At 34.1% G+C, this 14064-nt stretch overlaps 2 protein-coding genes across 12 annotated transcripts in view; one reads left to right on the forward strand and one right to left on the reverse strand.

Annotated features, from left to right (window-relative positions):
- PPIG (peptidylprolyl isomerase G) overlaps positions 1-14064 on the reverse strand; it is a 41121-nt gene that overhangs the window by 18810 nt on the left and 8247 nt on the right. For 4 of the 11 annotated variants that reach the window (XM_043894208.1, XM_043894200.1, XM_043894199.1 and 1 more), the window contains exons 2-8: positions 7691-7761; positions 6420-6467; positions 6037-6142; positions 5861-5935; positions 5186-5293; positions 4138-4182; positions 3360-3447 (exon numbers count right to left, since the gene is read on the reverse strand). In XM_043894208.1, coding sequence (XP_043750143.1) covers positions 3360-3447; positions 4138-4182; positions 5186-5293; positions 5861-5935; positions 6037-6097 — 377 coding nt within the window. In that variant the 5' untranslated portion in view covers positions 6098-6142; positions 6420-6467; positions 7691-7761. Of the gene's footprint in view, positions 1-3359; positions 3448-4137; positions 4183-5185; positions 5294-5860; positions 5936-6036; positions 6172-6419; positions 6468-7690; positions 7762-14064 lie in introns of all 11 variants that reach the window. The other 7 variants (XM_043894206.1, XM_043894205.1, XM_043894204.1 and 4 more) reach the window with 3 other exon arrangements.
- LOC122688302 (cytochrome c) lies at positions 463-1010 on the forward strand. The gene has a single exon (XM_043894213.1). It carries the CDS (start codon positions 526-528, stop codon positions 841-843), a length of 318 nt encoding a protein of 105 aa, XP_043750148.1. The 5' UTR covers positions 463-525; the 3' UTR covers positions 844-1010.

The following is a 14064-nucleotide window of genomic DNA, read 5'->3' on the forward strand; positions in this document are numbered from 1 at the left end:
TGCTATAAAACACGGATAAACCCTCAAAAGATGCTAAGTGAAATATGTTAGACACAAAAGGACAAATATTGTATGATTCCACTCATACATATAGACCAGGCAAATTCTCCGAGACAGAAAATAGAATAAAGGTTATCAAGCGGCTGAGTGGAAGGGGAAATGGCTACTCTATGGAATGATGAAATAGTGTTGGAGATAGTGGTGGTAGCTGCACAATTCTGTGAATATAAATAATATCACTGACTCAGTTACAAATGGTTAAAACAGCAAATTTTTTATGTTACCACAATATTTTTTTTAAAAAATTAAAAAACTGAAGTTGTTTCCTTAAAAAAAATAAAAAGAACAAAGAACAAAGAAGTAAAGATGAGTTAACCAGAATTGGAAAGGAGTCAGGAGAAACCAACACTAGGAAGATTCTGAGAATATACATGTGAATTTAACATAGGGATTTTGGAGAAAGCGGGGCGTTCGGCTTGCGAGCGGGAACTTCTCGGTCGCGCCCAGAGAAAGAACGATTTAAAAATGGGTGATGTTGAGAAGGGCAAGAAGATTTTTGTTCAGAAGTGTGCCCAGTGCCATACTGTGGAAAAGGGAGGCAAGCACAAGACTGGGCCAAACCTCCATGGTCTGTTTGGACGAAAGACGGGTCAGGCTGCTGGATTCTCTTACACAGATGCCAACAAGAACAAAGGTATCACCTGGGGAGAGGAGACGCTGATGGAGTACTTGGAGAATCCCAAGAAGTACATCCCTGGAACAAAGATGATCTTTGCTGGCATTAAGAAGAAGGGAGAGAGGGAGGACTTGATAGCTTATCTCAAAAAAGCTACCAATGAGTAATAGTTGGCCACTGCCTTATTTATTATGAGACAGAAGTGTCTCATGACTTTTTATGTGTACCATATTTAAATTGATCTCACACACTAGAATTCAGATCATGAACGGCTGATGGAATAATTCTGTTGGACAGTCCTGATTTAAATAAGATTGGTTTGTGGCTAAACAAATATGGTCAGCTTTTTTAATTTTGATAGTAATTCCGGTTCAACAAGTACTATCACTTTTCCCATTCTAAAGAGATGATTGAACTTGAATAAGGAATATTAAACTTCTTAGGGAGATGGTGCATTCCTTCTCAAACCCTGTAAGAGACTGGTTTTATATTTAGATTTCTATAACTGGTTATATTAATATATTTAAATACTGAAAAGGTCCCTTCACTGTCTCATAGAACAGAGGAGGATTCAGATGTGTTTGAAGTTGTGTTCATTAGCCTGTTAAGGCAAGAATTGAAAATACACTGACAAATTCCACTTTATCTTTTTGGTTTTATAAACTACGCCAATTTAATTAAAATTCTCTATCTAAAATTTAGCCTTTTACTTAATGAAAGGCATTTTAGTGTGGTTTATGTATAGCATCAAATAAAGAGTATTTAGCACCTCAAAAAAAAAAAAAAAAAACCATAGGGGTTTTGGTTAGCACAGGAAGGATTTTATTTTAAAAAGGGAAAATAAATGGTAATAGTGTTGCTGAGGATCTGGTAAAATTAGCACTTCCTTTTGGAAGTCAATGCAGCAATATATATGTAAAGCCTTAAACATATATAAATACTTGACTAAGTAAACTTCCAGTCACTTGCATAGAAGAATTTAAAAATGCATCAAACAATAGGCACAACAGTGTTCACTGGAGCAGTTTGAAAACAAGAAGCAACCAAATGTTCAAAACTGAGATTAAATAATTAAAACCATAGTACATTCAAACAATGGATTAACATGCACTATTAAAATGTTACTAATTCATATTTAGTAACACACAACCAGATTTATATTATATCCAAAAGTTGATTACAGAGTATATGCAACTCTATATTTTTATTCCATGAAAAGATGCTCTTGGGGAGAGGATTGTTTTTCTTCTTCTTTTTTTTTTTTTTGTTTTTCTTCTTCTTATCTGTGTATTCTAACCAATGCAATATAAGTTGTTTCTGTTTAAAAAATCAGGAACATCCATACATAGGTAATTGGCTGAATAAATTACAGTATACACACACACAATAGAGTACTATGCATTTGTGAAAAAAATGAAAAAGATTTCTATGAACTGATATGAAATGATTTCTAGGATGCATCATTAAGTGAAGACAGAAAAACATTATGTACAGTATGCTATCTATTATATAAGAAAAAATGGAAAATAAGAAAAAAGTGTATATCTGTGCTTATGTTTGTAAAAAGAAATACAGAAAAATAAGCCAGAAACTAATGAGGTTGGTTAATAATATGGACAGGTGGTGTAAAAAGGGGTGAAAAAATGGGGGAATGGAAATGGAGTGAAGAGTTAGGTGGGAGTGATAATTCAATGGTATTCTCTCTGCTTTGACTCTTCAAATCATGTTAATGTTTTAAAAGCTTAAAAAAAAAAGGACAAAAAACAAATCAATCTGGCAGGAAAAACAAATGAAATATAATCAGAAACAAATGAATATAACATATTTTGAGTCATAAAACCATACAAAATTTATACTAAAAAGTACTAACAGAAGTCGCTTTTAAATGCAATAACTACATACCCTCACTCTAAAAACAAAAACTGCTAAAAACAGTGAACTCTCGATAGTACGTTACTTTTCCCAGTGTTATAGGGTGGCAATTTTTAAATCTAGGATTCAACAAATGGGTAGAAATTTTTTTAACATAATGGAAGAGAGATTTCTCATGGTTGAAGAAGGGAGTTACAAATATGAAATAGAAAACACATAAATAATCCATATGGTGCTGACAGATTAAATTCTTCTGAGACCAAAAGAGTTTATGTTACTGAAGAGAAGAGCAAATTTTTACCCATGGAACATGATAAAAAAACATGAATTGCTGACATGAGCCCTGGTAACAATTTTTTCATTGTCAGAATTGGAAAACATTAGTAGTATTGACTTTGGATTACAAATAAACCTAGTGAGTTAGCAAATTCACAAATAAAGAATCTTTGAAAAATGAGGAACAACCCGTATTTTTACTCTTTTCTAATTAAGTAATTTATAAAGAGATGCTCACTGCAAATATTCTGTTCCTTAATTTATCCTCCATAGATAATTTTTTCCTGGATCAATTACTACTAAGATGATTGGAAACTCTTCAAGCTGGCTCCTGTGTCCTCTTGACAAAAGTTTTCATCATTTGAAAACTTTAGCAGCAAAAGGGGAGGTCAGCTGTATTGCTAAATTCTTTGTTCTTCCACCTTTAAAAATTCTCCCCCTTATAGGTCCCTCTCTTATTAGTGATCAGTAGCAGGAATCCAGAAAAATGACACACCAAAAAAGGGATATTTTAAGTCAGATCATGAATTCTTACATGAAGAACTGTGAGCCATTTGTATCCTTCCCTCTGTTGGCCATTGACAAGAGAAACTCTTTATTGTGTTTAACAGCAAAACTCTCATCTGTAGAGAAGCAAAGTTTCAGTTACATTATAGGCATAATTTCCCCCTCAAAATTCCTTTTCACTCCTCTATATATCTTGGGTTCCTATCATGTGATCTTTAGCACCAAGCAAAATTTAGATTAAAAAGTCAGGGTAAGAGAAATCTAATATCAACCAATTCCCTCCCCTATCTTTTCATATTAAAATATTTTTAATTTTCAATCATCTGCTATAAAATCCAAATACTATATCAATCTCTCTTCAATATTATTTTTAGCACACAGAGGCACTCATTAACTTAATTTCTGCTATTGATAGAGAAAACAGCTTATTGCAAAGAAAGCAGATTGTCTTCCAATCCTGTATTAGAACAAGAAAAAAGCAGGTAGAACGTGAAATTTCACTGACTCCCCAAAGTTAAAGATGGGTAATATGAAATTAATTCTACAACCACATGTTTAGAGTCTTTCAAAAGATCTTCACATTAACAGAAATTCCACAGAGAAAACTTAAATTTGGGGGAAACATTACAGCCAAATTTAGAATATCAAAGATTTTTAAAAAATCTTCATAGAAAAATGGACACACAAAAATGTTGGTATTATCACTAAGAAATACAGCTGAATCTCTCTTTTAGTAAAGATTAAGATCAAGCCTTTAATTTAAAAGTAAACATTAAAATGTTTAATTTAAACATAAACATTTTTACCTTCAAAAAATCCTCCATAAATGGATTCTCCTCCTCGTCCATTTCCTAAGAATGAAAAGCATGGACTCTTAGAACTGTTAGGTCAGTAATTTCCTTGAAGCATTCCTAAATAAAATGCTTCTTACAAAGTAGGTACCTCAATGACTTTATACCAACAATACTCAAAGGTTCACAGCAAATCATAAAAGATACTACTGACAGGATCCCAAATTACCTTTTCTCTTCTCTGATACAACAATATGAGTGTGACAAAGCCTATTAATAACTGTAGAAAAAAGACTGTTCAGATTCTAATGATTGTGTAGGTCCTTTAACAGAAATTACTAGTAGCTTTCAAAGTGTTTTTACAAAAAGAAAGGAGGTAAAAACTACACTGTAGTAAAAGATAACTGGATGTGACAAAATCAAACATGAACACAGACAGGCTACTAGGAGATATATAGTGGGTTTGTTGTTGTTGTTGTTTAGTTGCTAAGTCGTGTCTGACTCTTGTGTGACCCCATGGACTGTAGTTTGCCAGGCTCCTCTGGCCATGGGATTCTCCAGGCAAGAATAGTGGAGTGGGGTGCCACTTCCTTCTCCAGGGGATCTTCTTGACCTAGGAATAGGACCTGCATCCCCCTCTTTGGCAGGTGCTTCTTTACCACTGAGCCACCAGGGAAGCCAATGTTTTTTTATCCAAAAGCAAATTTCTGAAATTAATTCATGCACCAAAGATGAAATTTTTCCTGTGTGTTTCCTCCTTTATGTCTATTTCTATGAGTTGTTCTAATTTTTATTTTTGGCCATGCCAGGCAGCTTGCAGAATCTCAGTTCCCCAACCAGGAATTGAACCCGGGCCCTCAGCAGTGAAAGCTCCATATCCCAACCACTGGACCACCAAGGAATTTCCAGTACTTTTTTTTGACCAAAAGATTAAGTGGGCTCAGAAGAAAATTGGACCAGTACTTCCAGAGACTTGTCTAACTTTCAGATCCATGTACATAAAAGAATATAAATTTATAAACAAAGAATATTTGATTTTGTTTTTTAAGAATTGAAGTCTTACCTTCACTGAAGTCACCACCTTGAACCATAAAATCTTTAACAACTCGATGAAAGAGACAACTTTTATAATGTAATGGCTTCTGAGTTGATTTCCCTGTCCCCTTTTCACCTAAAGAGAAGAAAAATCAGTATGTCATTAAGTAGAAAAGAAATTAAGGAAATAGTATTAAAGCAATATTAATGATGAAATCACAGGAAAAAATTTTTTCCACACTTCTTTAATTTTGTATCTATATGAGATGATGAATGTTAACTAAATTTATTGTGATAACCACTTTATGATGTATGTAAATCAAACCATTATGCTGCACTCCTGAACTCATACAGTGATATATACCAATTACATCTCAATAAAACTGAAAGAAAAATTTAAATAAAAAGAATAAATAAAAAATTATTTCTCTTGATCTATAAAGACTTCTCTAAGCTACAGAATTTTCACTCCTCTCAGGAATTCTTTTAAAAATTCATTTAAGAAGCACCCATGCTTTTCTAATGAGTGGAAAAATCAATCTCTGATATAATCTCTGTTACAATCCTTAGACAATTAATATGTCTAAGAATTACTTTCATGTCTAGTCAATGTTGCATAATCAGCATGCTGAGAAAGAATGCAAGAAAAAATCTAAAATGTGTTAAATTTAAACTATTAGGGTGAGTGAAAATGTCAACAAACCTGTACAAAGACATCGAAAGTTCTCACATGTTTTGGGGCACACATCAGAAAATAATTCAAAGACAACTCTTCCAGCTGAAAAAGAAGGTAGCTGGTTTATATTTCTTCATGTAAAGATAATTTAAAATATTAAATATTCATATATAAATGTTAAATAGGGACATTAATTTCCTTACCAGGTTGATTATTAATGGCGATGTCAAAAAAACATCTAGGACGCTGAACCTTTATTCCCATGGCGTCAATACTTCAATCTGAGTAAAACAGTTTCAGGTAAACACACTAAAACAGCAAAGATTTTTCATAAATTTCTGAAGAGAAAACAAAACAAAACTCTGTGGAACATAACAAGAAATGTAGTCTGATTTAATATTTACTTCCATGACATAAATTACATGATTATTTTCTTTGAAAGATTAGACCGTATCTTATAGAAAAGACATAAAAGGTTTAGTCATTATATAATACAACTGCTATTTTAAAAACCAAATATAGACTGTCACCTCAAACAGAAAATTGTATTAAGTCTGTATGATTTAGTGAACTAGAGACAGGTTACCTTTAAATAGGGAAAAATCAAGGACAAACTGATCCAATCTTTTTGCTCCTAGAAAACAAAAATAAATTTTGATTAAAATAGTGGAGTTTTAAAAAGAAAAATATTTAAATTCCTAAAAATAATTCAAGGAAAAAAGAAAGTGAGCTACTTTAACAATAGTTATATATATGGTAGATTAACATTATGAGTAAAAATACATTACACTTTACATATGAAATTATTTTTTGATCATTAACAACAGCCTATACTGATCTATCTAATGTAGATAAAAACATCAATAAGTAAGATACTCTATGTAAGTTTTATCTACAGAGCAGATAGCTACTAGATAAGACATTGTTTTCATAAGCATTTAAGTACTTCCTCCAAATTGTAATACCTGGTGGAGAATGACAGGGTAAAATGAAAAGCAAAAGAAACAAAGGTACTTAGTGTAAACAGCATTCAAAACAATGAACTATAAAAATCTGTTCATCTGTTCAAAACAGAGACTAACTGAAATGTTTATGTTTTTGCGAAAATTATGTCTTAAGCTAGTAGCTCAGTAATCTCAGTAAGCAATGAAAGATATTTTAAATCTAGTGAAATTTTTATAGATTCATAGAGTTATAGGAAATAATACACAGGGATACATGTTTCCCCCACGGTAACATTTTACAAAACTAAAGTATAATAGCACAGCTGTAGGGTAAAAAGCATAACAATGCTGACACGATCCACATTTCCCCAGTTCTACCCGGACTCATTTGTGTGTATTTATTTAGTTTTACAAAATTTTATTAAACATATAGGTACATATTATCTACCACCATTCCTTATCAATTTTACACACACCACAACCACAGGTAAGAACAGTCAACAACAAAAGCATGGAAGACTTTGCGCAAATCACCAACAATTTGAAAAATACAAATCCAATGTATTTATTCATTATTGAATGGAAGGGGGGGGTACAAACTACTTTTTCTGCAATCTCCTCCATTTTTTATTTCTAAAAGATACAATATATATACTAACTAAATAAACTAAAATTTGTTTCATATGAAACAAAAAGAGGCCTTTCAATCCTCCAGGAAGATTACAGACACAGACTTCTTGAAAACAATAAAACAAAACTTATTAATTTTAATAGCTTGCTAAGTTTGTTGCATTTTATTTGTATAAAATTTCAATGGATGCACATCTGAAGTTGAGAATACACTGGATCCATAAATCTGAGGAAACTATCTTATCTTAAAGAAAAATATTAAATTATTATTGATACTTAGTACCTGATTATCTTTTATCTTTTTTTTTTTATCTTTTATCTTCTAAATAGCTTGTGCAGGCCTTCTTAAATTCTCTACATTTGGAGACAGAAAAAAAAAAGAGGAAATTTAGAGATTTAATTATTTCCCTCCACAAAAAACTTCTAAAGTTAGCTGTTTAGCCACAATTATCCCAAAGATTTCCATTCTCAGAAAAGGAGTATAGTATAGATAGCACTGCCCAAAACATACCAAATTGTTTACAATTACAGTTGATTTCCTATTTACCGTGTTCTTAAAAACTCCTAAACTGAAAAACAGGTAAATGTTATGAAAGCTTAGAAAGTAATTCCTAATACCCTTAACCTTTTAGACAAAATATTTGATTTTCCAAGTGTCTCAATTCTAAGGCATATTGTAAACAATCCTATAATTCTGAGACTTTGAAATTGCAATAAATGCTATCACTAATTTATGGAGTTAGAAGTATAAGTGGAAGCTACCAGGATAGCAGTTTGCTCTGGTTTTTTTTTTTTTTTTTGCTGTTGTTTAAGTGCTGCTTACATGAGTAAGTTTACTTTGAGAAAACATTAAACTCCACTTAGAATATGTGTAGTCTCTGGTATGTTATGTTACCCTAAATTTACTTTGTTAAAACAAAGTAAAACTTTGTTAAAACTTTATCTAAAACAAAATTCTTGGGGCTCCTGGTGTCTCCTCCAAGGCAGGAGACACGGGTTCGATCCCCAATCCAGAAAGATCCTACCCGCTGCAGAGCACTAGGCCGTGCACCACAACCACTGAGCCCGCGCTCTAGAGCCCGGGAGCTGCGACCGCCCAGCTCGCGCGCCCTGGAGCCAGCGTCCACAGGAAGAGCAGCCACTGCAAGAAGCCCACGCACCACAACCAAGAGCAGCCCCGCATTTGCCACGACCAGAGAAACGCCGAGCAGCAAGGAAGACCCAGCACAGCCAAAAATAGATAAATACATATCATTTTAAAAATAAAACTCTTATTTCTCTACCCCTGACTCTCTCAAAACAGTAAACACCACTGTCCAACGCAGCTGCTACCAGTGAAGAAAACATAAATTTTATTGAACTCAATATGTCCAAAATATTATTTCAGCATATAATCAACATAACATGCTATTAATGATAATTCACATTCTCTTTCTGTTACTATCCTGTGCTAAGTTGATTCAGTCATATCTGACTCTGTGCAACCCCTATGAACTGTGTAGCCTGCCAGGCTCCTCTGTCCATGGGATTTTCCAGGCAAGAATAATGGAATGATTTGCCATGTTACCAAGTCTTACAAGTCGTGGAAATCAAGCGGGTTTGTTTTTTTTTTGCCTTACTGTGAGGCCCTGTGGGATCTTTGCTCCTTGACCAGGAGTCAAACCTGGGCCACTGCAGCAGAAGAGTCAGGTTCTAAACATTGGACTGCCAGGGAATTTCCAGAAATCAGTGTTTATGCCACATTTCAAATGTTCTATAACCACATGTGGCTGGTGGCTCTTGTACTGGACAGCATGGTCCTAAACACTTCAGCTCACGTTGATCTCTACAACTTTATGGGACATTCCCAAGCTGGCTGCAGCCACACTAGACAGCCTGCTGCTCTTCAAAAGCGTGTGCGTGCACGCTCAGTCATGCTCTTTGCAATCCCGTGGACAGTAGCCCACCAGGCTCCTGTCCATGGGATCTCCCAGGCAAGAATACTGGCCACTCCAGTAGCCATTCCCTTCTCCACGGGATCTTCCCAGCCTAGGGATCGAATCCACATCTCCTGAATCGGCAGGTGGAATCTTTACCACTGCACCACCTGGGAAGCCAAAACAGCCATGGCCTATCCTTTGTCAAGTCTTTTACATTTACTATGCCCTCTGAGGAATGGTCTTACCCCAGATCTTCACATGGTTCATGTCTCCACTTAAGTTAGTGTTCAAGTATCACCCTCTCATGGAAATAATTCTTTGCCAGTACATTCACAGAAGCAGGCCCTAATCCTCCAGCACTTTATATTCCCTTATTCTGCTCTACTTTTCTTCCCAGCATTTATTGCTACTTGATATTTTAAGTTTTTATATATTTTCCTCTTACTAAATTATAAGCTTCATGATGTGAGAGACCTTTTCAGTTTTGCTCCCCTCTTGATTCTGAAGTAACTCAAACAGTACTTGATTATGGCAGGAAATCAATATTTAATAAATCAATAAACATACAAGGAAGAATAGGCATGTGTGAGAATGCTTTTCTGCAACAATGCAATAACAATAATTAAAAGCAAACACCCAAAATGTCCCCAAATGAGATAACATCTGAGTAAATTGTGGTATATACATGCTATTTAATACTATAAAACAGTTTAAAAAGTCTTTACACACACTATCCAACACACCTGTTTAGGTGAAAAGAAAAAACAAAGCTGCATTCAAGTATTTTTTTTAATACCCTAAAATAATATTCTGCTTCCACAGAAAGGTCTTGAGATAAATACCAAAACTTCAAACAGTAAGTACTCTGCTGGGGTACAGGAGTAAGGATGGAAGTCAATGAGGGTCTTTTAACTATAATGTTTGATTTTTTTGCAACAAGAATATGTTCACATATTAGTTTCCAATTTAAAGAAAGACATGTCTTCAAAGTAAAATAGAAGAAAATATGTGAAAATATTTAGAGCCTATTTCTAAGTGAAAGAGTCATAGACGATTTTTGTTTTAATTTTCTCATTTTCCAAGTTTTCTATGACAAATTCAGACCTGTAAAAGTAACTCTTCAAAAGAGCATTCAAGACTTAAGAGTCCTTTGGACTGCAAGGATATCAAACCAGTTAATCCTAAAGGAAATCAACCCTGAATATTCATTGGAAGGGCTGTTGCTCAAGCTGAAGCTCCAATACTTTGGCCACCTGATGTGAAGAGCTGACTCACTGTAAAAGATCTGACTCTGGGAAAAACTGAAGGCAAAAGGAGAAGGAGCTGGGCAGAAGATGAGACAATTAGATAGCATTACCAACTCAGTGGACATGAACTTGAGCAAACTCTAGGAGACAGTGGAGGATAGGGCAGCCTGGGGTGCTGTAGTCCTTGGGACTGCACCACTTAGTGACTGAACAACAAATAGTAAAGAAATAAATGACGGAGGCAGACAGATTTGATCTTATGAAAAAATGTATTATTTCTATTTTCCAAAGGGAAATTAGAAAGTAAAAAATTGGGGGAAATATTTCCAAACATGATGTGCAAGTTTCCTTCCTGTAAAACACTGGCAAGGCCCATCTTACTCACTGTAGAACATGAAGCACCTTTGGTCCTGATTGGTAAATAGCAGTGCCTGTGACAACCAAAAGAAGCCTTCTTCCCTCTTCCCTCCATGAGGACCGCAGGGTCCATGCAGGAAACAATTAAAAGCACAAAGGCTACCCAAGGGAATATAAACAAACAATTCATAAAAAAATGAAATCAAAATATAAACAGCGTGAAAACTTTTGCTAAGCAACTTGGCACTGTAGACCAAGAATATATTCATAATCATTCTAACCTTTAACACTTTAGTAATTCAAACTCTTCAAATGTCTCTAAAGGCAACCATTTAAAATAAAATCTTCTTTAAGGCTTTTTAAATTTTTAAAATAGTAATTAGGAACAACCTAACAGTTCACACAGCCTAAAAAATTAAAAAAAAAAAAAAAAGGACAGAAGACCTAAATAGACATTTCTCCAAAGAAGACATACAGATGTTCCAAAACACACATGAAAAGGTGCTGAATATCACTAATTATTAAAAGAACTGCAACTCCAAACTACAACGAGGTATCACCTCACACCAGTCAGAATGACCATAATAAAAAAATCAGGGCTTCCCTGGTGGCTCAGTAGTAAAGAATCTGCCTGCCAATGCAGGAGACATGCATTCAACCCCTGATCTGGGAAAATCCTACCTCCCTTGGAGCAATTAAGCCCAAGTGCCCCAGCTACTGAGAATATGCTCTAGAGCCCAGGAGCTGCAACAAGAGAAGCCACTGCAATGAGAAGCCAGTGCATCACAGACCCAGCAGAGCCAAAAATAAATAAAATTATTTTGAAAAAATTTACAAACAACAAATGCTGGAGAGGCTGACAAGAGAACCTTCTTACACTGTTGATGAGAATGTAAACTGGTGCAGCCACTATGGAAAATAGTATAGAGGTTCCTTAAAAAAACTAAAAACTGAGTTACCATATGATCCAGCAATCCCACTCCCAGGCATAAAATCAGAGAAAAACACGGTTCAAAAAGATACATGCTCATTTCAGCAGTGTTTCCAACAGCCAAGACATGGAAGCAACCTAAATGTTGGTCGATAGATGAAGATAAAGAAGATGTGGTATATATACAAGATAGAATATTACTCAGTCATAAAAAGAATTAAATGCCAAGTGCTGCCACATGGACGGACTTAGAGATTATCATATTAACTGAAGTAAGTCAGAGAAAGACAAATATCATGGCATCACTTAAAATGATACAAATGAACTTATTTACAAAACAGAAATAAACTCATAGACACAGAAAATAAACTTATGGTTACTAAAGGGGATGGGGCGGGAGGGAGTTAGAAGTTGGAGATTATAGACACATAGACATACTACTGTATATATAACAGCTAAACGACAAGGACCTACTGTATAGCACAGGGAACTATATTCAGTATCTTGTAATAATCTATAATGGAAAAGAATCTGAAAAAGAATACACACACACACACAACTGAATCAATTTGCTGTACACTTGCAACTAGCACAACATTGTAAATTAACTATACTTCTATAAAAAATAAACAAAAAAACAACCTAAATGTCTAACATAACAAGTAAATTAAGAAATATTCATATGACGGACTGCTACGCTGCTTATGAAAATATAATTTTTAACATAACATGGAAAAAATGTTTAAGTGTAAAAATAGCAAAATTATGTAGTTAAAAGGATTTTAAGGGTAAAAAAATTCATATACACTGTCACTGTAGTGCTTTTTATAATAGTAAAAATATAAATTGTATAGTAATAGAAATTGGTTAAATAAATGATATCATCGTGAAATGGATAGTATTCATCTAGCCACTGGAAATCATATTCTTATATGTTAAAATAAGAGGTAACATTTTCACCAACTGGATTGAAGGAAATAAAAAATACTGACCTCATACACTACTGACGCTAGCAAAGGGGTAAATTTGATAATCCTTTGCCAACGTGACAACACACATTACAAATGCATTAATGACCTTTTGACTCAATAACCCTATTCCGAGGAATTTATACATCATTCGTGAAATAAGGTAAGTACAGGGTCATACAAGGCACCATCATTTGTAATAGTTAAAAGGCTATAAACCTAACTGTACATAGGGGAGGAAGAGGTTACATAAATCATATGACCTCCATACAAGTTACTGGCTATAAAAAGGAATGAGGAAGCTGGTTATCTGCTATCTCCCAGCCCTTTTAAGTGAAAAAAAAAAAGAAAACAAAAAACCCCAAAACAACAACAACAACAAACTACAGAAACGTATATGGTATATTTTCTTCGTATTTTTTCAAAAGAACTTTTAAAAAATGTGTTTTGTCTAACATAGACGCATCTGGTGGGAGAGGAAATGGGTAGCTGGGGAAGATGGGTAAGATTTTTTTTACTGTATAACTTTTCAATTTTATGACTTTTCAGCTTTTTAAAAAATCTTTAACTTTTTTTTTTAAACTTTTAAACTTTTTCAACTTTATGCCACTACTGATACTAAAGCACACTAATACTACCATTAAAAGTTCTTTAAAAGTAACTTTTAAAAATAAAAGTTATTTAAAAATACTGAAAAATTATCAAAGACCATTCAAGGATAAGAAGATATTCATAATATACGACATTGTTAACACAGTTAGCACTGCTGTATGGTATATTTGAAAGCTGCTAAGAGAATAAAAGTCTAAAAGTTCTCATCACAAGGAAAAAGCAACATTTTTTCCCTTGTATCTGTATGACATGGTGGATGTTAAACTGAACTTATTGTGGCAATCATTCTTCAATGTGTAAGTCAACTCATTATGCTATGCACTTTAAACTTTGACAGTGCTATACCTCAATAAAACTAAAAGGAAAAATAGGATTTACATCAAAATATTAATGAATCATGAATTATGCAGCATTACTTACAGTAGCCAAGACATGGAAACAACGTAAGTGTCCCCTGATAAGTGGATAAAGAAAATGTGTCACACAGACACACTGAGGAATATTATTTAGTCACAAAAAAGGAAGAAAATCCTTCCACTTGTGACAGCATGGATGGGCCTCAGGGGCATTGTGTTAAGTGAAAAGAGTCAGGCAGAGAAAAACACTACAATCTCATACATGGA

Source organism: Cervus elaphus, chromosome 33, assembly GCF_910594005.1.
Source record: "Cervus elaphus chromosome 33, mCerEla1.1, whole genome shotgun sequence".
Lineage (NCBI taxonomy): Eukaryota > Metazoa > Chordata > Mammalia > Artiodactyla > Cervidae > Cervus > Cervus elaphus.

Bases quoted from the DNA above. Each gene is read 5' to 3' on its own strand.
- LOC122688302 (XM_043894213.1), top strand. From the start codon at position 526: ATGGGTGATGTTGAGAAGGGCAAGAAGATTTTTGTTCAGAAGTGTGCC.